At 53.0% G+C, this 23,840-nt stretch overlaps 1 protein-coding gene across 2 annotated transcripts; it reads left to right on the top strand.

Annotated features, from left to right (window-relative positions):
• Positions 1-1,929: 1,929 nt before the first annotated feature.
• Positions 1,930-22,791, top strand: BMF (Bcl2 modifying factor). Of its 2 annotated transcripts, XM_023189387.1 has the most exons (6): positions 1,930-2,066; positions 2,453-2,580; positions 4,761-5,057; positions 6,531-6,691; positions 18,750-18,847; positions 19,030-22,791. In XM_023189387.1, the coding sequence occupies exons 3-6, from the start codon at positions 4,766-4,768 to the stop codon at positions 19,091-19,093; spliced, it is 615 nt and encodes a 204-aa protein (XP_023045155.1). In that variant the 5' UTR covers positions 1,930-2,066; positions 2,453-2,580; positions 4,761-4,765; the 3' UTR covers positions 19,094-22,791. The 2 variants fall into 2 exon arrangements, with proteins under 2 accessions (XP_023045155.1, XP_023045156.1); XM_023189388.1 differs by having other exon boundaries at positions 18,750-22,791.
• Positions 22,792-23,840: the final 1,049 nt, after the last annotated feature.

Raw genomic sequence — 23,840 nt, forward strand, 5'->3', positions numbered from 1 at the left:
AAGCCTCTGGGTAAAATGATATACCTCCTTTTGGCTTAGTGCCTCTTGCCGGACATCTATCAATTTCTGGGGGACTGTGCTACTGGCCAACCTTGACTCCCCACTCTTTCCCTTTTCCCTCTTCTCTGTCCTTTGGAGACAGTATTTTTCTATTCTAGCAACCACAGCCCTCAATATGGCTGGTTCATTCTCTTTCAGGTGCCTTGTGAGGGAGCAAAGGAAAGAATGGATGGGGAAAAGGTACAAGGAGACTTCAGGCTCTATTGGGCTGAAGGTCCCAGCTCCACTGACCTTAAATCTGAGTTTACAACTCAGAGAGCAGCTCAGTGGTCAGAGCACAGCTGAGCCCTACCGCCCCCCCGGGGTCAGGATTGTTGCGGGAGTGGCTCCCTCTCACTGCTTTACTGGACTCATCATTTTATCTTTCCTAAAACTCAGGCTTGGTCAAGCCACTCATCTCCAATAAAATCTTTGCCGCCTCCCCTTTATAAAATACAGATTCTTCAGTCTGGCATTCCAGGGACACCTCTGTAATCTGACCTGAATCTACCTGCCCATGCCCACTGTTCCTAAATCTCAGTGTGCACCCAGTGATCAGTCACCAAGCCTCCCTCTGCTCCCTGCACAGGCAAGCTCTCCAGCTCTGCACTTCAGTCTGCTACCCTTAGGCCTTTTTTTTTCTGAGATGGAGTCTCATTGTCGCCCAGGCTGGAGTGCGGTGGCCCTATCTCGGCCCACTGCATCCTTGGCCTCCTGGGTTCAAGCAGTTCTCCTGCCTCAGCCTCCCAAGTAGCTGGGATTACAGGCATGCGCCACCATGCCTGGCTGATTTTTGTATTTTCAGTAGAGACAGGGTTTCACCGTGTTGGCCAGGCTGGTCTCCAACTGCTGAGTTCAAGCGAACAACCCGCCTTGACTCAGCCTCCCAGTTGGGACTACAGGCATGAGCCACGTGCATCTGGTTTTCCTTACTGAAAAATATTTCCCATTCAATTTAAAAGCTGTCTCCCTGAGGCCTTCTCCAGCCTTTGTATTCTGAATTTTTCTGCATTCCTCAATAGTCATTATCCTTGGAACGGATACAATTCCTAAGACTTTTCACTATTTTCAGGGCTACCTCTCCTAGTAGACTGTAAGCTCCTTGAGGGCAGACGCCAGGTTTCTGGCACTCAGCCCAGTATCTGGCACAGAGTAGGTGCTCGGTAAATGTCTGTGAAGTAGCCCACAGATTACCTTGCGCGGTCTGCAGGACATGCTGCTCTTCTGGCAGCACCAGCACAATCTCTAAATGCTGCCATATGCGAGATATGTGTCAACCGCTCAAGCAGCCCCTGCCTTCTTGAGCGCTCCTCTTCTCAGCCAGGTCCTTATTTTGCCAGTGCCTACCACGCCCAATCAAGAAGAGGACCTAAGGGTTCCTCTGGATGTGTTTGTTTCAAACACACCTTCAGCTTTGGGGCTGCAGTTTTCTTCTGACCTGCTCGGCAGGCGGGAGGTAGCTTTCCCCTGAGGCTGGGATCCCATAGGGACCCGCACCCTGCACCCTGCACCCACTGGACGCATCAGCCTCATCAAAAAACTCCCCGCCTCCTTCCCCCCTCCCTTTCTGGACGCGCAGCAATTATTCTGCCCATTCCCGTGAAAAAGAAGACAAAAGTTACTTTGGCGCCCCCTCTCCGACACCTAATAGAGGATTCAGGGACTCTCTGGCGCTTCCAGAGCCTGTATTAGGGACAGAATTCGCGCTGGCGACGGCGCTCCAACTGCGCTTCTGGCGACGGTCGGAATTTTGCTTGGTCCCTTGCAATGTTTCCAAGGTAAGATTCGTACATTCGTGACCGTCCCTGGCAGCTGCCCAGCCCGGGACTTGGCGCTTCACTCGCCATTGGCCAGTCCTCGGCGTGACGCGCAGGGGGGCGGGGCCTCATCAGCTGTTTGCGGGATGCCCCGAGCGGGCGTATTTTGGAAACAATACCGCACCGTGCGGAGTGGCCTCCTCCCGCCCCGGCCCGCGCCCGCTGTCGCCGCCGCCCCTGCCTGCGCCTCCCGCCTCCTGCCGCAGCCCGGTGAGCGCCCGGGTGGCGGCCGGGGTCCGGGCGGAGTTGGATCGCAGCTCCCTGGGGAAGTGGGGAGCGGAGTCGCGCTGCGCATGGGGGCCCGGGAAGGGTTTGGGCTGCGGGCGTCTGGGGTGACCATGAAGAATTGGGGCCCTGGGGTGAGAGAACGGGGTGCAGAACCCACAGCTGGGTGCGCTGCTCCAAGAGGGAACTTGGGGGTAGCATTTGGGACTCGAAGGTGTTGGGTCCAGGTAGGCAGGGGAACCTGGGGTGCACTGCTGTGCAGACCTGGACGCCCGAGAACGGCCCAGCCTCTGGGTCTGACTTTGGGGTAGAACAGGAATTGTGGGGCATCCTGCCTCCCTGCGGAGTCTGAAGGCTTCTCTCCTTAACAGCTGGGCTTTTTCCCTCCTTCCCAATCGAGTCTGGGCGTCAAGCCCCCGAGTGCTCGTCACGCTGGACCCTGGCGCGGAGCCCTGGCATCACGACTCAGAGGCTGAGACTCTCTCCTGGAGTCACCCAGGTCTGTGTGTGTGTGTGTGTGTGTGTGTGTGTGTGTGTGTGTGTGTGTGTTCCTAGTCACTGTCGAGGCTCTGGGTGTCTGGCTATTGCCTTCTCCTAAGAGGAGGAGGAGTCTAAGTTCAGCATCCCTCTTCCAGCCCTTAGGGGCTGGGATGGTTGCAGCGGGGCTTGAGTTCCTCTGCTAGGAATAAAGCATTCCCTGGCCCTGTTCTCAGTTAGTGCCCTCCTCCCGCCACTCTGGACATCACCTGTTAAGCTCAGGAGAAAAGGGAGGAAACGGTTTCTTCACCCTCTCTTAGTTTACCCTTGACCTTGCCCAGCACCCTTCCAGAGGTGCCCACCTACAAGCAAGCCACCTACAGTTTGTGGAGCCTGAGAGGGGTCCCCGGGGCTTGCAGAGCCACACCTTCTGGCTGCACCTCCCCCACTGTCCAGTCCAGGCAAGGGCTGAACTTTGGGGCTTTGCTGGGAGGGGGAGGGGAAGGTGATAGGCTTCAAAGGAAAAACCAGGACAATGACCCCTGCTTGTGATTGGCTTTGAGGGCCCCTTCTTAGGTCAGGATTGCCAGCCTGAGAAGAGAAGGCTGGAGAGCTGGAGGGGAGCCCCTGCCAGGTGACTGGCAGGACAGCACTTGGTCCTTTCATCAGGAAATTTTGTTTCCTGTTGTTAATAAGCTGGAGTGCACCCCCTACCCCCCTCCCCATACACACACACACACACACACACACACACACACACTTGGGAAACTGTCCAAAGAACACCACATGGCTGCTTGCCATCCTAGCAGGCATCTCTTCACTCTCTGGGGAAGAGGGCAGAGACAGGACCATAGACAGCTCAGGGACAGGGATGGGATGGGACGAAGGGAGGGCCCAAGCAAGCACCTCACAGAGAGCTTGCGTTTGGCAAAGGCAGGATTCTGAATTGAACTGAGATTGTTTTACCTACTTCCCCAATCCATAGACCATTTGGCATATTCTTCAATGGCAAGAGACTGGGGGACAGAACCCCCAGGAATCTCCAACTGAGTCTGACAAGAATGAAATTCATCGCTTTATCCCTAGCTGTTCAGGTGGTGGCTGCTTCTGGCTGCTGCTGCAGAGGCCCTAAGGGGTTCCTGGCATGTGAAGGGAGCTGGGTTGGAAGCTTAAGATGCTGAGTAGCTCCAAGCTCAGACTTCCAAGAGCCATCAGGTGGAGCAGGAGGAACTTCTTTATCACCGAGAAACTCATATCAATAACCTCAGTAGTATAGGCAGTGAGTGAGGTCATAGGGAGAGGGCTGAATTTCACTTCCTTCTGTAAGACCAGTTGTACCAGTCTCAGGTTCAGAGCTGGCAGGAGCGGGAGGCTGTGGAAACAAGGATTTGAAATCGTGGAGACTAGTGAGGAGACTTAGTTGGGAGAGGCTGAACCTACTCTCCGGGCCAATCTTTGGTGGGCAGACAGCTCACCTCTGCTCAAAGAGAGCTGAGATGGCAGCTGCAATGACTAGCTTGGGTCTTTATCCCCTCTCCCAGGACACACTCTTTACCACACTGCAGAGCCTGTTTGTTGTGTTGTGCAAGCAAGGGGTGGAGATTAGAGTAGATGGGCAGCAGGGCGGGGCTTAGAGGTTTGGAGGGAACCTGGCTGCCCTGGGATTGCTGGCTTTTGTTTTTTCTGCTGAGCCTGGAGCTCAGCTCAGACTGAGATAAGAGTTTCCTTGGGACAATGACTCTGTGTGTGTGTGTGTGTGTGTGTGTGTGTGTGTGTGTGGTAAGCACTATATGTATAGCCGGTCACAGCACCCTTGACAGCAACTTAACAGAGGCTAGTCTTCTTTATATTTTCCCAGGTACCCTGCATGCATATAGCTGATTCTACTCTTGCTATTGCTCACAACCCTCAGAGTCAAACTTTGTGCCCAGCCTAGGTCAGAAAACATGATCGGGAAAAAGGGTGGTTCCAGGCGGGCCCAGGGAAGAGGTGTGGAGAGCCCCTGAACATGTAGGCAGCCCACACTTTGGGAGTGAGTGTCACCCTTGGCAGTGCTTTATTACCAGGGTTGTATGTCATCAGTATATGGCCCGGCCACCTGAAATAAGAAGGGGGAGCACGGAAGAAAGAAGGGAAGGGGAGTCGCTCCAGGTGTGGCACTGGTGGGGCAGCAGCCCACATGCCTGCGTTGCCCCCTCACAGGAGAGATGGAGCCATCTCGGTGTGTGGAGGAGCTGGAGGATGATGTGTTCCAGCCGGAGGACGGAGAGCCGGGGGCCCAACCCGGGAGCTCGCTCTCTGCCGATCTGTTTGCCCAGAGCCTACTTGACTGCCCCCTCAGCCGACTTCAGCTCTTCCCTCTCACCCACTGCTGTGGCCCTGGCCTTCGACCCACCAGCCAGGAAGACAAGGCTACCCAGACCCTCGGCCCAGCCTCCCCCAGCCAAGGTGTCATGCTGCCTTGTGGGGTAACTGAGGAACCCCAGCGACTGTTTTATGGTGAGTGCTGTCAGCCTCAAGACTCCTCCCACAGACACTGGGGGAAAAGAGGGCCTTTCCCTCCCCACACCTGCCCTTTGCCGTTTCCTTCCCCAAAGTGATCGGAGGCGCTGTTGATTCCTTGACTTCCACCTGCTGCCTGTCGGCTTGTTACTGCTCCTCACCTGTGCCTCAGGCCCCCCAGGGGGCAAACTGTCCCCTCCTGGAGGGATCCTTGTGTCCATGGTATCTCCTTTTACTTCCTGTGCCCCTTGAGTGGCCTGGCCTTTAGTGTCCTAGCAGTGACTTGCCTACTGTAAAGTGGCTCCTCTTGCGCTGGAGAAGGCTGGGGGATCTGTGACTGACTGTTGACAGTGAAGGGGAAATACCCAGCCGGTTCTGGGGGGGAGGGTTCCCAAAGGCAGAAGGTGGCCCCCAGTTGTCACTTGGGACTTTCCGTGCGTGAAAGGGAAACTGGAGAAAGAAGGTGGGCCTGCCTGGGCCCAATGCCAGCAGACGGGATGCTTCCAAGGCTAAAACAAGACCCCTTCATTTTTGGGCTTATAAATAGTTTGTTTTGTGAGAAATATGCCCTCCTCTGGCAAAAGGGCGGGTTAGACGGTCCGTTTTCTTCTATTAGCACTGCAGCTTATGGAGGGAGGGCAAAGGCTAGGAGGCTGGCTTACTGTGTCTGACGAGCAGATTGAGGAGACACTGCAGTCACTCCCAGAGGGAACTAACTGCCCCTTAGGGCAGTTCTGGCAAAGCAGTTCTGGCGGGAGTCTGAGAAGTTGCATGAGGCGGGCAGGCAGGGAAGAGGGAAAGGAGCCGGGAGGCCGGCGGACTGGCGCCCCTAGCGGTGGCTCTAACGCGTGCACTCGGTGAGTGTGGAGCGCTGGTCTAGAGGTCTTGCCTGGGGCTGTCTCCAGAGAGGAACTTGGCAGCTCTGTGCGTCTCAGGAGTTTTCCCTCCCTCGTTTTTGTGCTGCTGCCCAGGAGCTTCGGGAGACTAGCCTTTCTCTACTTCACTAAAAAAGGGAAGACACTTTTTGATTTTTTCTTTCTCTGCCGCTTACTTTGCTCAACCCAGAAACTGGAGAGCTACCTCCAGTGCTTTAGCAGAGAAGAGCTTCAACCTGCTACTACGTGAATAACCAACTGTGGGTAAGGGTGGCTTGATAAATAAGGACGGAAGGGGTCACGTTCGCCTGCACACATTACCACCTGCCCTTTGTCATGGCACTGTCGGTGAATGGAGAAGCGAAGGGAAGGCTGGGGCCATTCTCTCTGTTCCCACTTCTGTTCCGCAACTTCTGTGCACTTGGGCAGCAGGCTGTCCAAGCCTGGCAGAGTGCCCTGATAGAGGCAGGCCAGTTCCTATCCTTTCTCATGTGAGGATTTACCCTCAGCCTCCGGTCTTGGCCAGGTCAGGCAGGCGTGGGGAGGCCGGAGCAGTTGTGGAGAATGCTGAGATGTGGGTCCTCTATCTTTGCAGGCAATGCTGGCTACCGGCTTCCTCTCCCTGCCAGTTTCCCGGCAGTCTTGCCCATCGGGGAGCAGCCCCCCGAAGGGCAGTGGCAACATCGAGCAGAGGTACAGATTGCCCGAAAGCTTCAGTGCATTGCAGACCAGTTCCACCGGCTTCATGTGCAGCAAGTAGGCACGGGGGTTTTAGGGGAGGAGGGTTGAGTCTGCTGGGGCTTGGGGGCCAGGGCCTGCCTGTCTCCTCTTGTCAGCAACTCTGTCTCTGCCAGACCTCAAAGATATGGTCCCGGAGTTTTGGTTATTGCGGTTCCCATGGGCAGGACGGGCCCAACTGGATGAGCATCTTGCCCTCATCTCTGAGCTCCACGTTGGTTGACTGCCCACTCTCAACTCATGTTCCATAAGAGCCCTCTGGGGAGAGGCTACGGTCCCTCCCTGGGAATAGGATGGCTTTCTGCAGCCCTGCTTGACAGCCTATCTCTTCTTATGGCTGTGGCTCGGGGGTTGCCCCTCACAGACCTAACAGGAAGATTTTCAGGATGCTGCAGTGAAACTGGGCAGTTGGGGGGTGCCTGGCTAAGGTACAGTGGGAAACGGGTAACCAGGCCAAGGGATGGGGCCTGAGTGGGGGAAAGTGGTGGAACCGGTTGAAACCTGACACTTTCCAGCTGGGGAGGCCGCTCCTCACTGTCTCTGTCTGGGAACCAGGGTCTGGGACTCCACAGAGTGTACCTCGGAGAGGCTCCCCAGACCGGCGGCCAGCCGGGCGCTCAGCCGGCAGCCTGGCACCAGCCCCGCCAGGGCGGAGCATCGCGTGTCAGCCGAGCATGTGGCAGAGTCCATCAACAAAGGCGGCGGCTGGCAGGCTCGTGCTGGAGGAGCCCTCTGTGCCACGGACTGGAGGCTGCCCTCCCTGCTCCAGCAGCCGCTGTCTGGGCTGGGCCCCCAGGCACTCAACCCTTCCTCTTCAGGCTGGCTTTCTGGATGGCTGCCAAGGCTGGGAGAGGAGCCTGAGGCTGCATCCGTGCTGGTACAGCCACAGCTGAAGCACAGGCATGCCACCTGGAAGCGAACACATTCTGTACTTCTGGGACTGTGTCCCCAGCCCAGCTGGCTCTGTATGTGTGTGTGTGTGTCTGACTGTCAGGAAATCAAGGGAATACATAGCTTGACCATGACTGGGCAGACTCTGAGGTGAGGTGGGTAGCTGCAGGTGGCTGGAGGAGAGCTATTGGTAATAGTAGGTTGACTTAAGTATCAAACCATTGCCAGTGCCAGGGGAAGAGGAATTGACCTCGGGTTTTCTAAGAACAGGCCATTGCAGGTTAGATATGGTTAGTGCCCTCTGCCAAGGAGTTCTGAGGACAGTCTGGGGCTCGGCCTGGGCCTGGTAAGTCCTCCCGGTCCCTTAGTTATCAGGACGGGAGGGTGGCCCTATGCTTAGATAACAGACTTACGCTCCAGTTCTTATTCTCTCCTTTGATTATTTGGTGGAAACTTGGCTTAGAGTTTCCCCTTCAGTCCATGTGTGGACTCACTCTGATTCTTGTTTTCAGTTTCTTGGCCTCCTTCCTGCCCATTCACTCCACACTGGTTGTACAGGCCTATGGCTGAGCCCAGCTCACAGCTTCCAGCTCTGGTACTGGAGAGGATGGGGGGACACAGTGGCTGTGGCTCTCCTAGACTCATCTAGAGGGCTATGTGGAAGGCAGCTTGCTTCATTTGCAATAATCTGATCTCTCTCACCAGTTATTCCTCAGAATATTCCCCCATTCGTTGGTGAGCCTCTGTAGGCTTGGGAACAGGCTGGGAGCCCTCCCTGGCACAGGACTAGGATACAGTCCTGGGGACCCTCCTAACTTGGTCCTGAACAGGAGGAGAAGGAGGCCCTTCTCCCAAGGTCTGGCCCTGCTTTTGTTTTTTTTTTTCTTTTGAGGCAGAGTTTGGCTCTTTCGCCCAGGCTGGAGTAAAGTGGCGTGATCTCGGCTCACTGCAACCTCCACCGCCCTGGTTCAAGCGATTCTCCTGCCTCAGCCTCCCCAGTAGCTGGGATGATAGGCGCCCGCCACCACACACAGCTAATTTTTGTACTTTTAGTGAAGATGGGATTTTGCCATGTCAGCCAGGCTGGTCTCGAACTCCTGACCTCAGATGATCCACCTGTCTTGGCCTCTCGAAGTGCTGGGACTACAGGCATGAGCCACTGTGCCCAGCCTTGCCCTGCTTTTTGCTGGTCGGCATCACTTCTCCCAGTTCAGAGCTGCCTCTTTGAGGGCACAGGTTAGTTTTAGACAAGGTGCTGTGCTTTTAGCCAGAGCCGTCCAAGCTAGGGAGAAGGAGAACTGGAGGAGAGCTTCACGAGAGTCTCCTCTGCCTCACATTTCACTCCACACTGGCTCCCAAGTTCCCTATAGCCCTACTCTCCTGCCAGCTACCTACTTCTTCTTACTTCTTTCTTCTTACTTACTTACTTATACCCCTGCCCTTCTTGCCAGCTACCTACTTCTTCATCTTACTTACTTCTTACTTGCTACCTACTTCTTTACTTACTTGAGTAAAACTACAATTCATTGCAAGGGTAGGAGGCTGGCCAGTGAGCCCTTTCTAGCTCAAAGAGCTGATTTTCCCAAATTTTCCAGTACAAAGAGCCAGGCTTTTTGTCTTCTCCTTGAGCAATTCTCCCCAGGGTCTTCTTGCGTTTAACCCCCTCCTCCCCACTGACCCTGCTTATAGACCTTCACCAGAAACTCATCCTGCACGAAGGGCTAGGGCTGGGTGAGGGGGCTTCAGGCAGGTGGGACACTGGTACTCCTGGAATGTTTCCGTGGCTGGTTTTAAGAAGTGAGTCATTTTCTAAACTTGATTCTTATATAAACTACAGTCTAAGATTTTGTATCTAGAAAGTGCTGTTGTCACTCCTCCATTCTTATCCTTTATCTTCTTTCCCTGTTCCCTTCTCTCATTTTTGCAGGCAGAGAAACTGAGGCAGTGGGAAGGAGGTTGTTTGGGATTTAGTTTCTAGGCTTTGGGTTCAGAGTCAGAAGGTCCAGGTTTGAATACCAGCTTTGCCGCCTACTAGTTTTCGGGAAGTCACTTGACTTCACTGAACCTATTTCCTCTTCTATGAATTAGTGCTAATACCACAGAATTTTACTGCGATAATTAAGTGAGAAAATACCTATGAGAGTTCGGGACACCTAGTAGATGTTCTTTAATGCCTGTTTCCTTCTTTGTGTTGATGATCCTGATCACCCCCCATGTTTGTTCTTGTTGGTTCACAATTCATTTCCCACTCCACCTGGCAGGGGACTCCCTGAGTAGAGCTGCTTCCCCTGAACTTCCCTCCACCTGCCTGGTCCAGAGGAATGAGTGTCCAGACTGATCATTTGTGGACGTTGGCCTTATCAATTTCTCTTCAGGGAATGACAGTCGTTCCCCATCATTGCGGGCTGGATTGAGAGAGCCAAGAGAGGCAACCCAATAGGCGGATGGCGCTTGAGGAGGCCTGACCACCACCTTTCCCCTACATCTGGGATAGTGTCCTGGGGCCAGACAGTGGCCACTGGTCGTAGTTCTGTGGAGAGTGTGAACTCCCCCTTTTTGTCCCTGGTTACAGACCTGAGTTATTTGTTTTTTTTTTTTTTTTTTTTGCATCAGAACGATCTTCTCCCTTGGAGGATGGAGCAGAGGGAGGGGACGTGATGATGCGATAAAATGGAATGATGGCCAATTGAGCGTATCAACCTGGCTCCAGATGCAACAGGTTCCAAGTTTCCCTCGGTGTCATTTTACGCGAGCCATCTGCGCTTTCAGCACATTTCCCGAGAGCCTTGCTAGGTGGAAGACTAGCCTGGTTACCCAAGTTATCAGTTCCGGGTGGCTCTTCCAGACCCACAGGCAAAAAACTGGAGGCGGAAGGTCAGAGTCAGCAGGGTGCTCCGCCTCAGCTCTTTGTGTCTCCAAAGCAGCAGGAGAGTTGGAGGCAGAGCGAGTGGAGGTAAAAGCCTTTCCGAACCTCATCGCACATCCCACCTTCCTTTGGCCGGGCAGGAGTGAAGGTTCCCCTGTTTGCTCCTCTGTGAGCTGACAAACTGTGGCAAGGGCCCCCGATGGTCTGCTGATAATGGCTTATCTTGAGGGTGGTGCTGTGTTGCTTCTGTGTCCAGCTTCTGCGTGAAAGAGTGTGGTACAGATGTTCTTCCTCCCTGAGGCCCTGGGCTGCCCTGGTCAGAAGGTCTGAACCCCAGCTGTCCTGTCCTTGTGCCAGGGCCTCCTTCAGCATGAGCCTAAGGAGGGGCAGGAAATGGTATCCCCTCCCCTTGGGAGAGTCTCTTCTGTCGCACTGGCCCATCATGATATTTGTGGGGGTATTTCTGGGCAATGTTAAGAAGCCAAGAATCCTCAAAAACAGTAGTTACTGTAGACAGTCGAGTGAGTAAAGCTACAGGAGGGTTGGAATTCTTCATGTCGGAAATGGCTTTTTCACTTGGATCAGGAGTGGCTCCATTCAGAAAAGCCGGGTTTGGAAATTCCCTGAATAGTAATTAGATTTTTTGGCAAATGAAATCTGAGAAAACTTTCAGCCACTCGGTTGAAACCATCTTTAGCTGTAATATCACAGAAATGATCCTAGACTTGTAGGCAGATCTGTGTTCAAATCCCAGCTCTGCCACTTACAAGTTGTGTGTCCGTGGGCAAATCATTTAATCTCTCCAAGCCTTAGTTTCTAACACTTACCTTGCAGAGTTGATGTGAAAGGCCTTTAGGAGTTGTGATACAAGTAACTGTTAAGTCAGGGACAGTTGAGTACTTTTAGAAATATGTTAAAAGATGACTTTAGGATTTTGTTTGTACCTGACTTTGTAATTTGGAGAGCTCTTTTGGAAGTTGTACCCAAGTTGGTGTTTGCATGGTTTATTAACTAGCAGCTTCTCTGCCTAGCAGACTGGATCCTTTGTTCAGGGAGCCCCTGACTGCTTCCTGACACTGGGATTCTCTCGTTATTAGTGAGTGGTTTTCTGGAACTCAAGCTGGTTAACTAGGCTGCTCAGGGTCTAGATGGAACAGCCCTGGGCAGGGGCCCCAGAGGTTTGCTATAGAGTTAGAAGGGTCCCTAGGAAGCCAGCCTCTGTCCCAGGAGTGGGAGGCCCACCTAGGACAGTGCCAGGGGAAGAATGAGGCTGGGGGAGGGCCTGCGGAGAGCCAGAGTGCGTGAGAGCCAGCGCCAGGGCTGGGGGCCCTGTGTTTGCTCTGTGGCTGGCTCTGTTTATATCGCTCGCTATATTTAGCTTCTGAGTCATCAGCGTGGCAGACTAGAGGCTGAGTTCCCCACACACTCTGCACCTGACTGCTCTCTCTTCCAGGAGAAGGGCCTCGTAGTTCCGGAGAGTTCATCCCCTCCCCACCAAGGCAGGCCATAGGATGGAAATTGGCTTTTTTTTTTTTTGGAAAGTGGGTGATGGGACGAGGGGACTAAGGGAGAAAGACAAAGAAAGAAGGTTAAAGAAAAATGTCTGGTCTGCCTTTTGATCCGTATCTGGCAGCCAAGAGGTCATGTTCCATGACCAGAGCACAATCAGTCCGTGTGTGAAGGAGACGGTTCCAACCTTCCTCCTTGCCTGGTTTGCCTTGACCTGGTCCTGGACAGGACGTGAACAGTCAGCTGAAAAGACCCCAGGCTGAGAGTCAGAACCTGGGGTTATTTTGCATATAGCATAATACACACAACAGGCTTGTCCCCCCAACCCCCTCCCTCTCCCTTCTTTAACCAGGGCACACACCGTCATGCCCTCCTGAGCTCTGCAGAAGTTGCCCAGTAGTTTGATGGAGCTGTTCTCAGCTTGAGGGAAACTAAGGGTCTTGGTAGTTCCTCCCTCCAGGCTGTGGAGGTGCAAAACAAGGGTCTGGGGACATGGATGGTACAGCACAGCTCTGTCCCCCACCCGTACCCCTCAACCCCTAGTGGCTGGAGCCAGTGTCTTCCAGTTGTGTTAGAGGAAGCCTTGCCATCTTCCACTGAGAGCTGGCTGGCTTCAGACTGCTCTTGTCCTTAGAGAATCTATGGGCGCGGCCATGGTGGCTTCACCGTCCTGTTAACACTACTGGCTGGGCTGAGGAAGTTCTTGGCAAGGAGCCTTTTTTTCCTTTTCCATTTTGCCACATTGCTTGTTCCTCAGGCCTCTGGGTCAGAAGCAGTCTGAGGCAGTGGGCCCACTGGTCCCAAGGGTTGCCCTCTGGGTTTCAGAATCCTTGGCTTAGCCTGGCAGCCTAGAATCCTGAGCCCCATGGCCTGTGGCTGCGGTGGCCAGTCTCAAAGCAGAAGTCAGGGATCTCCGAGGGGCTTCATGAGTCCGCCGGGATGACGGTGCTCCCCAGGCAGGCCCTGTTGCACAGCATGTTGAGAGAAGTGCTCTGCAAAGCCAGAGGGTCCCAGGTTTTCCTTGTGTTCCCCAGGGAAGAAGGAGCCTGCTCATTGCTGCCCCCAGGCCCAGTGCTTTATGTCTATTTTTCTCATGTCATTACCACAGCAACCTTGTACTTTTAGACGCCATTGTCCCTGTGTTATAGGAAACTGAGGCTCGGAGAAGTGAGGTAACATGCTTAAGTCACACTATAGTTTGCTGAGCTAGGCGCCATACAGATTTGATGGATTCTGGAACCATGGTCCAACCGCCCTATACCTGCTACCCAGCAATCACATTCCAGAAAACAGCGGTACAAGGGAGCACGCATTTGCTGCCTCAACCTGCTCTGCCTCATGTGATACTTAGCTCTGTGTTCTTGCTCTTCTCCCCATTATATCGTAAAACAATTGAGAACCAAGTTTATGTTTTAGTCATCTTTGTATCCACATAACTCTTAGCTCAACTGGGTACTTGGTAGCTCAGTTAGGTGCTTGGTAGCTCAATTAGGTGCTTGGTGGCTCAGTTGGTTGCTTGATTAAAATGTGCTGATTTCAACAGAAAACATCTTCCTAGCTTCTTTCAAGTGGAATTTTCCAAAAGTCTCTCTTATCTCAATGTTCCTGTTCTCAACTGCAAGGAGCTTTCCTTCAGCCCTGGCCTGAGTAGGTTTAGAGAATGACAGGGAAAAGGGAAGAGGGAGGAAAACGTCACATCGTAGACTGTGTACCTTCCCCTAGAGTATAGACAATTCTGCATTTTGAAGAGATTGAGTGTGCTTTCAGATCATGGTCTGAAGTTATAATTTCAGACCAGTTTTAGCTTTATTTCTGTTTGATCTTCAGTTAGCTCTGCCTCCGAAAGGTTTATTTTTTTCTGGTCCACAGCATCCTTACTAAATAGTTAATGATCTGGAAACAATGTCTTTAAATATACTAGGGGAGCAGATCAGTGGTGATTTGCTTTGAAAAGGTAATACTATTTTCATAATGTGAATAAACACACTGCAAAATTTTAGGGAAGGAACATAGCTTTGGAGTCAGAAGTCAGAGCCTCAAATAACACCCCTCCCAACTAACTTGGGATGACTTTTCTGAGCCATTGTTTCCGTCGCTCTAGAATGGGTTGATAATGCCTGCTCTTCCTATTGTGAGGATCACATGAGAAGAAAGGAAAGTGCTCTGTTCTGTATCTCAGATATTATAAGTTGCTCTCTGTTTGGTAAATTTGCATTTTGTGAGTTAGGTTCTTTTAGAGCTGCACACGGCTTGGCTTTGCTTCTTCCTCTGATACTTTGGGGTGAATTAGCTCTAGCTGGAGCCTCTGGAACACTGGTGACACACAAAGCCGCCAGAGGCTGTGAATTGGATCTGAAAGGGGGGAGGCAGAGGGAGACTCTTATCCAGGGAGCGTAGGGAACATGCTTTGTGCTTAGGGCAGAGGCTGTGTGGGATGAAACAGAGTTTGATTTATATAGTCCAACCTTGTCAGACACCACAGCCAGCTCTTTAGAGGGAAAAAAAAAGGAGGCCTTTTACTAGTTGGGCCTCTCCCCAGGTGAGAGGCTGATACCATCACATAAAGTACATCTTTAGACCTGGCCAGACATCAGTTGTTTCTGGCCTCAGACAAGTGGGTTATCTTTCACGGCTGACTCCTCTGTAGTCGGTCCAGCGTGCCCTTGTTGAGTGCCTACTGTATGCCTTCCATGTTCCCCATTATACAGGATGAGCAACTGTGCATTCAGGCATAGGGTGTTGCACACAGTAGGGATTGAAACATTTGTCAGCTGATTGCCTTCATCCCCTGACCATGGGAAGAAAATGAAACTGGGCCACAGAAGGCGCACGGGGCTCTGAGGCCTGGTTGCGCTGTCTTCACTGAAGACGACACTGTGATCTACTATGTTAGGACGCCTGCCCTGGGGGCGTTGACCTCTGTTCGTTCCCTCCATGCCTTGGCCCTGGCTTCTAAATCATGTGAGTCTGAGGGCTCTAGGGTGAGCTTCTGCTCCCCTGTATCCCAGCCCCCACCCTTGGGTCACCCCGACTGTGTATTCTGGGAACCCCCATTCTGTGAGGGGTGCCCTAGCTGAGTCTAGGAGAACAGGCCTGGTTCTGCAGGTCTGCCCTTGTTGATCTCAGATTGTGCACCGGGTGCTGTGCCAGGTGCCTGAGGGGCAGAGGCCAAGTGCGCTCATTCCTGGTTCCCCTTCCTTGTCCCCTTCTCCTCCATACCCTCTTGTGGAAGGATCCACCTTCTCTGGTGTTTTGGTGTCTTTGTGTTCTTCGTCCTGTTCGGTGAAGGCCGACTTCCTTCCTTCTCACCGTTTCTCCCACTGGCCTCCCTTCAAGCCCTTTTTCTTTCCTTTCTAGTCAGGCCCTTTTGTTAAACTTTTAGGAAAGATTTTATTTATCGTTGTATTTTGTAATCAGGGCATTCTTTGATTCTCTTGGTTTCCTCGTGGAAAAGGGTCTTGTGAGGGCTGCCCTGAGGCAGGAGAAGGCCAAAGGGAGCCTGTGTGGTATCTGCTTGTAGTCAAGAGACGGCTCCTGGGCCCATGGGTGGTTCCCAGGCCCTACACCCGGCTGACAGAATTCAGTTGTTGGAGCTCTGAGTTATAATCCTGAAGGTAGTTGTGGATGACAGACTCCTGAGGGTTGGAGAGCACCTCTGTGGTTTCCAAAAGGCTGTGGCCTGGCTGCCACAGAACCACCCCGGCAGGATTCACCTTTGGCTTGGCCAATGGATAAGACATTACTTTGGTGGGAAGAGATCGAAAGGCACTGGACAGAACACCAACACGTGAAGTGTTTTCTTCTAGGCCGTTGGATCATGAGTGACTTTATTTCCTCCTCTGTGATGTCTTGTATTTTCCAATATTTCTACAATTAACACGTATTGCTTGTATGATTAAAATATACAATAAACGATTTCTGATCTCTAAAATGTCACCCAGGGAGCTTGTTCAGTACACAGATTCCTGAGACCCTTCCATGAAATTCTGACCGGGTGGGTCTGGGAGAGGCCTGGAGACTCTGTACTTGCAACAGCACCTCAGCTGGCTTAGTGACACAGTTGGGTTTATAAACTGTTGATCTAGTACAATACCTGCGTTTTCCTTATAAGCCAAGAGGGAACTCATGAGCAGGTTGATGGGAGATCCACCCCTAAAGCCAGGTCCTCTGATTCTTGGTCCCTGGGGATCCATACACCATAGAGCCTTCCTTGCCAGTTCGTGAGCCCTAAGGAGTGTCACACACAGAGGCGTGGAAACTAGATCCTTCCCGAGGGCCGGCCCATGAACCCTGCTTCCTGTGCCTAGGCCTGCCTGGGTCCCCCGCGGGACCTCAGTCTTCCTGTCTGAAAACACCCTCTGGCCCACAGCTGCCTCTCAGTCCCCCAGCACTCCCAGATGATGGAGTCCGTGCCGCATCTTCAGAGATCCCAAGTTGCCCAGGCAGTAGATGGCCTGCATTAGTGGAATTTGGGAGAAACTGAAACATACAGAGATGGGAATCGCCCCAGCCCCAAATCATAGAATTCTCATCTGCTTTCCTTGGCCATTGAGCTGTTTGGAGATGATTTAGTGAAGGGGAGGCTAGAGGGTCTGCTTTGTGTAAGGAAAGGTGGCGGCACTCTGAACACAGTGATGACGGGAAGGGACATCGCTCTAGGGCCAGATGGTCTAGGTTCAGTCCAGTCCCTGCCACTTAAACTAGCTGCGTGGTAGCTAAGTAATAGGCATGATAATGTGCCTCAGAATCACCTGGGGCATCTTCTGCTGCGGGGTCTGCGTTTCCAGGCAGCTCTCTGATGATGCCAAGGCTGCTAGTCCATGCACCACCCTTTGAGAAGCAAGGATGCAGAACACACAAAACAGAGCCTGGCTCCTCCCCACCCCCCACGGCCGCCCTACCCCACGTTACTCTTATGGTGATGACTGTTCTTGCCACCAGTCTTCTCAGACAAGCACCTGAGGAGCTCTGGAATTCCAGCAGACTGGCCTCGCCAGGGATGAGTCTGCCCCTGGATTCGCCTCTTGTTCGGCTACATGACCTCTGCACCTGTCTCGGGCAGCAGCTGGGGAGGGGAGGAGAGGGGGGTCTTTGGCCCAGCTGCTGCAGGCCCGAGGCTTCGGGTTTGCAGCTGAGTCCATTTTCACGCTGTTTTACTCTAACCAGATTTTGTTAAGCCGGGTGTGTTTCCTCTTTTTACTCATCTTTGTTTACAAAACACGAGGAAGCCATCCATCTCCCCACCCGCTGTCTGCCAGGCCTCTTCTGTGGCCCGCCCGATTTCCCTTCCCCTCCAAGCAGGAGCCCCGATTTCCCTTCCCCTCCAAGCAGGAGCCGTGCCTCTAGTTTGCTGGCTTGTTTTCCAGGCTCTTCTACGGGGGAAGGAGGAATGCTGTTGCCATGGACGGGGGCATTCTGTGTTCACCTGGGTTGTCAGGCCTGAGGCCAGCTGCCTGGATGCCTCTCTTTTTGTGGCCTAGGGCAGCATGAAGGGGAAGCTGGCAACCTGCATGGTGGCCCTGGGAAAGGTCAGGGAGGCCGGGGCTGGACGGAACCTGGAATCTCTGGGAGTCCAGGCAACCTGGGTCCCCTTTCCAGCTGTGCCACTGGCTTCTTCTCTCCTCTACCCATCTGACCGGAGTCGTTGCCTGGTGGGGGCTGGTGCTGTGGTTGAAGACAGTTTAAGAGAGGGCTCCAGCTCCCCCGGACACCTCATGTAAACTTGCTTGCTGACGGGGCCACTGAGGTAATCCAAGTCCAGCCCGTGCTGGCTCCTTTCTGCACACTAGGTTTTTATTCCCCTGTCCACTGAGAACCCTGTGGCGAGGCCCCCGCCCAGTCCTCCTGCCCTGGCAGACAAAGAGAGAACAAAGACCGCCTCTTCCAGCACCCCTTAGTTTCTCCTCCCCCACCCCGCCCCGCCCGGGCCTCCCCTGGGAAATGGTACCTGCGTGGGCAGGGCACCAGCCCCAATCTGCTGAGCCACTGACCCCTGAACTTTGCCCCTAGCTTCCCAGCCTGACCGTAGGACCTGGGATAACCTCCAGAGCATAGTATATATTCTTTGTTTTTGTTTTGTTTTCAAGTATGTTCTTGCTTAACGTTTAATTGGCTCCAGTCAGTAGGAGAGCGCTCCAAGAGGGATTATTTATGGCTTACTGTCAAGAGCATCTATAAAAAGGGCAGCACCGAGCTGGAGATGCTGGAGAGGGAGAGCGGGCGGGCGCACAAGAGTGTGTGTGTGTGTGTGTGAGAGAGTCTGTGTGTGTGCGTGTTTGCACTGGATGAAATCAGATTTTTGCTGCCTCAGCAGTGTGGTTTAAATTGAAGATTAACCCTTTGACCTTCGCAGTGTCAAATCACTTGCAGATGGAGCCCCCCTTCCCCCTTGTTCTCTATGTTACTTTGGAGTCGGGGGAGAGGGGGGCACTTCTCTTTCTGAAGCCAGTTTGTTGTTCATGCAGCTGAGGTTTGAGGGGCTCGGGAGCCAATCTGATTAAAAGCAGCACTTGGCTAAACTCTGGAAAATCCTGCAAGCAGGGGAAAAAGCTTAATCCTCTTGTGCATAGTGCATATAGAGCCTAGTCTTTTCTTTTTAGTGTTAAAACTGCAATTGTTTTTGGAGAACTCCACTATCTCCTCCGCATGGCAGTGTCTCTTTCGCCTCCCCCACTCCCTGCTGTGAGCTGTACTGATAGGATTAAAGTGCCAGCCGTGAGACTTGGAGATCTGAACTTTTATTGGAAATGAGAGGGAGTCGTCTAAGGTTGTGTTTGGGAGTTATGTTGGCCTTTTTTTTTCTCCCTTCAGCACCAGCAGAACCGAAATCGCGTGTGGTGGCAGATCCTCCTCTTCCTGCACAACCTTGCTTTGAATGGAGAAGAGAACAGGAACGGGGCGGGCCCTAGGTGAGGCTGGGCTGCCCTCTTCACATGGGGCACCAGGAACACCGTCAGGAAGGACATCGGGCAGGACTGACACTGTGTCTTGTGAAGTTGTTTTTTTGTTGTTATTTTGCGTTTTAATTTTTTTACATTTCTCCCTGTGTGTATATACAACATACTCAAGTGGGACCTTCTTTCTCTGTCAGGCCCTTGACCTGGAATGGGGGCCGTTGTCAAACACTGTTGAAGGGGAGGCTGATGTCTCTGTGACGGTGAGAACTCCCAAGGCCTCTGACAAGTAGATTCTTCGACTGAGGAATCTACCGGTTGTCGAAGATGATCCGTTAGTGATGTCCTCTGGGAAGTGGACTGTGGTTTTTCCAGAGGAACTCGGTTAAGAAATCGAGTGGACTCGAATCCCAGTTCCACCGAACTTATGAGCCTTCCACTGTGGATGGGGACCACGGTCCTGATGGGCACATTGCTTTAACCCAGCAGGGCCTGGGCCAGGGGCTTTCCACTGGAGGACAGCAGTTTCACTAGGCTGGCTGGCCAGCCCCACATCTGTCTGGGTTCTCACTTGCCCCAGCCAGGACCTGCTCCAAGGGCTCAAGGATTCCTGGCCAGCTCCTGTCAGACCTCAGGGAGGGTTGGGTTTCTCTAAGGACCCCTCAAACATGTCGCAAAATGAACCAGACTTCTGACCAGGCCTCAAAACTGACTTGGTCCCCCTTGGAGGCCCCAGGATTGGTCCCGAGGTACAGAGCCACTGCCACCACTGGCGGCCTGGGACCAGCTGGGTGTCAGCCACGGATGAGCTGAATAGTCGGTCAGCGTGCTGCTGCTGGCAGCCTGTGCCTTTGTTGGCTCTTCTTTCAAAAGAACCCCCCGACAGACCGCATTCCACCCCCAGCATCGGCACCGAGGGACATCGGGGGCAGGTTTGCAGTGGGGCTGGAAAATGTGGTGGCCGCTCCACCGTAAGGATCAGCCCTAGAGGACCCCAGACCCTTTTGGTTTCCTTGGAAACAACATACCTCTTCCCCCTCATCCCCAATCATTTTTCACACCTAGTGGGATGCGGAAGAAGCCAGGACAGTGGCTTTGCCAGCTGAGAAGTGACTTTTAGAGTCACAGATAATGATTAGAATGGGGAACCGTCAAAGCTGGGTACACACTTCCTGTCTTCCTCCAGCTTCCAGCTAGGCCGGAAGGGCCTGCTCTGGAAGCAGCAGGATCACAGCTGCCTCTGCATGTCTTCCCTTCTCTCCCTGCTGCGGCACTTATGGAGAGGATCGAAAGCAGCCGGTGCGGCAGCTCCAATAGCAGGCGCAGGGAATCTGTTAACCAGACGCTGGAAACTAAATTAGAACTTTTGCATATGTGAGAAAAGACAACATTGGTGCTAACAGTGAAGTAAGGTCCAAAGAAAAGACGCTTCCCTGGACAAAGAAGACCTCAGGGCCACCCAAGGAAACAGGAAGAGTCCAGAGTAGACTCTCAGATCAGAACAAGCCCAAGCTCTTCCAGTTCTGAAGAGAGGAGGTCTTCAGCACTATTGAAGGAGACGTTGATCTTCTGGACGTACAGTTGTGCAGGTTGTTCACTGCACAAGGGCACCTGCAGAGAGAGCTAACGGAGGCTGGAATTCAGCTTGTGTTCTGCTCACTAAGCTGTGTGCCCTAGTGTGGGGCTACTTCTCCCAAGAAGAAGGGGTGCCTTTCCTAATTTGCACAAAGGTGCCGTATGGGCTCACAGCACCCTGGAGGAGAAGGGCCTCAAACTGTGCGTGTAAGCCTTTGTTTTGTTCTGCTCAGATATTCTGGAGATATTACCTCTTCTTGGTCAGAATTCTATTCTCAGGGTGTGTACCATGATTTGTCTGCTAAGAAGACGGGTTCCTGCTATGCAGAGGAGGAGCCAGGGACCAGCGTGAGGACTGGCTCGGGGACGCACTGACCATTGTGAAATTCAGCCTTCCCTGTGGGTCTCCATACCATTTTATGATGTGTATGGGACATATGTTGTTCTCCCCTGTCTGGATCAAGGTGGTGACAGGCAGGCTGCTGCCGTATGCTTCAGTGGCACACACCAAAAAACCGGGGTTATTTACAGCAGCCACTGTTCACCCCTCTTGGCAGACTCTCCACCTGAGCTCAGTGAGAGAGAAAATGATTTAGATCTTGGTGCTAAGGCAAGGCCATCAGCTTCAGAGACCTTGCTGGGCCCAGGCTGGGTGCCCCGTGGCCTGAGAACTGAGCCCAGACTTTGACAAACCCACCTCAACATCAAGCCTGGGGCAGGTGGAAGGTGGTCTGACTGCACTGTCTCCATATTATGCAAAGCCAGGAACTGTCTTAAGTGAGCCAGGGCAAAATTTACACCCCTCACTTTTCCCTCTCCCTTCTTCCCCACCGAAAAAAAAAAAAAAAAAAAAAGAAGCCCAGGAGGTAGCTGGCAGAGTAGCTGTCAGGAAGGAGAAAGGTTCTTTCTGGCTGGTTGTTTTTAATTGGCTTAGTGATCTAGACTGGCCCCTTCCTCCTCTGCCTGTTGAGTTGGCCTAAACATTCCTCAAGTCTAGCCTCAGGAGACCTGCCCCTCCCCCCCACCTCCTCCCCCTCAGACTCCATCCTCCACCCCCAGGAGCCTGGCTGTCTCTAGCGAGGGGTGGAGAATCAGATTTAGAGGGAGGGAGAGTCTGACCTGGATCCTGACCTGTAACCAGCTGAAGACGGTGGAGGCCTTGTGGCTTGCTGAGGGTGGGGGTTGGGAGAGGGCCTGGAAAGCTCCCTCCTCGTGGAAGAAATGCCTGGGAGGAAGGGAAGCCTGATATTCAGGGTCAAAATGGTCCTACTAATTCACAGCCCCAAAGCAGGCGTTTCTAGAAGTTGGTGGACAGATCTGGTGAGGGAACTCCCCAGGCCAGAAGTCGGACTCCTGCAGTGAGGGTGGAGGACTCAGCCTGGACTCATCCTGGCCTTTGCCTGGCCTGTTTCAAAGCCTGGGCCACTGCAGCGCTGCTCCCTGGCAGCCTCCTCTTGCTCAGTCCGAGGTGGAAAAAGATCACCTCCCAGTGACCTCCCTCAGCCCCCAGGGGAGTAGGTCTGTGTTCAAAGCTATGTGGCAGGCTTGTTTCAAGGGCCCCGAGGGGCCCAGCTGACCTGTCTCTGCCCCGGCAGCCCAGCCCCATCCGCAGGTGGCTTCTGCCTGGGGGTTGTTCGGGACAGTTCTGCCAGGGCCTCCCAGGAAGAGTGCTGTGGATCCACTGTGACCGTCCTGGACAGCAAGGAGCACGCTACCTCAGTGAGTGCTTCTTTTTGAGGGACTTGATGGGGAGGTGGGGTAGGGAGAAGGGAAGTGGAAGAAGCAGGAAGATTTTGGTCACCATGGCTCTACAGGCCTTCTGCAAATCAGTGCTGGCCTGGCCTGGAGACGGCTCTCTGTGTGAAGTGAGGACTCTTGGAAGCAGGCCATCCTGGCCAGACACCCTAGCAGGAAGGGGCTCCCCGTCACCCTTAGGCAGCCTGAGGGCAGGTGGGGACTCTGAGTCTTGAGGGAATAACGGAGAAAGCTGAGCTCATAGCTGCCCAGCCAACCTCCCAGCTGAAGGTGCTCAGAGCCCTGTGCTGGCTCCCAGGCCTGCACTGCCTCTCTCTGTGCAGGTGGCCAGTGCCCCTCCCTGCTCCGGGAGCATTGCTAGCCTTCTACCCTATCCCTGGATCCACGGGGGCTGGCAGGGGGAGACCCAGTGAGAATGTAGCATTTTGTTCATCCCCAGGGTAGCTGCCCTGGAGTCTGGGCACTCTGCCTCTGGGAGAGAGGAAGAAGAAAGGGGCCCCATTTTTAAAAAAAACTGTACAGAGCCTTTGGCTTTATGTGTTTATGTTCTTCACATGCATATGTGTTTATGTGTGTATATCTTCCCCCCATCAATTGGTACAATTTTTAATAAAATCATTTAAAGCAAATCTGGTCTTTTATTTTTCAAGGTATAAAAATGCAAGAAGATCAGTTAGGAAATTAAAGGCTTCTAGCTTTCTCAGCTGCCAGCCTGAGTGATCCGGAGGCTCTCAGCTTTCGTCATGACTTCCCTTGCCCTCCTGGAGTTGAGAAGAGTGATTCCGACCACACGGTAGGCAGCACAGCAGCGGCCCTATGAGGGGGACAGATGCAGGCTTTGGACCCAGTTCCCTCCTCCTCCAGCTGAATGATCTTGGGCAAGTTATGTCACGTCTCTTGAGCCTCCAGTTCTTCCACGTGTGAAATATAACTGTGCCTGCCTTGCCCGATTAAAGGGAATGTGTCAAAGGGGCCTGCCTGCTGCTGGGAGTTCAGTGATGGAAGGACAGCGGCAGCCCCTCCCGCACACACTCCCTCACCCTTCCGTTCTCTCAGGGTAACCCCTCGGGAGGCAAGCTAGTCGTAGGGGGACTTCCTGGTTTGCATTTCTTTGTGGATTAACAATGTGTCTGATTCAAAGCGGTGATTTAAAAACTCTTGACAGAGTTCTGAAAATCCTTGGGAAAAACTACTCCTGATCCTATCAGCAGTAAGTTGTGAAATGAGGAGCCAACCCGCCCTGCATCTGTTGGGCTCTCCTTGATTCAGGAGGTTGTCAGCTCTCAGATCTAGCCTTGGCCTCCAGTTCCGACCCTCTTAGAGGGCTGGAGCTTGGTGTGACATTGGATCTTTTGTCCAACCTCTCTGTCTTATGGGTGAGTAAACTGAGGCCCAGAAAGGGGATTTAACTTTCTATTTGGATTCTTTAAATAGCTGAGTCAGTCTTGAGGGGGGGCTCACCCCGTCCATCTGTTTCCATTTGGGAATTGCACTGCTCATGCCCAGATCTTCAAGTAAGCCAAGACGTATCTATTTTTAATGCCAAATAACTGCCTCTTCTTCTGTAAAGTATGACACTTCCCACCACTCTGTATTTGGACGGGGAGGTTTATTTTTACTGGAGCGTGGTGTAAGTGGGGCCTGGTGCCATGTCCGGATGTTATTCTACATTTCACTT

This window comes from Piliocolobus tephrosceles, chromosome 6 (assembly GCF_002776525.5).
Source record: "Piliocolobus tephrosceles isolate RC106 chromosome 6, ASM277652v3, whole genome shotgun sequence".
Lineage (NCBI taxonomy): Eukaryota > Metazoa > Chordata > Mammalia > Primates > Cercopithecidae > Piliocolobus > Piliocolobus tephrosceles.

What these genes read in the sequence shown, in the direction of transcription:
- BMF (XM_023189387.1), top strand. Translation starts at nt 4,766, where the DNA reads ATGGAGCCATCTCGGTGTGTGGAGGAGCTGGAGGATGATGTGTTCCAG. An exon ending in ACCCCAGCGACTGTTTTATG is followed by an intron (nt 5,058 to 6,530) that starts GTGAGTGCTGTC and finishes CTATCTTTGCAG; the next exon opens with GCAATGCTGGCTACCGGCTT. An exon ending in ACCGGCTTCATGTGCAGCAA is followed by an intron (nt 6,692 to 18,749) that starts GTAGGCACGGGG and finishes TTCTCCCTTCAG; the next exon opens with CACCAGCAGAACCGAAATCG.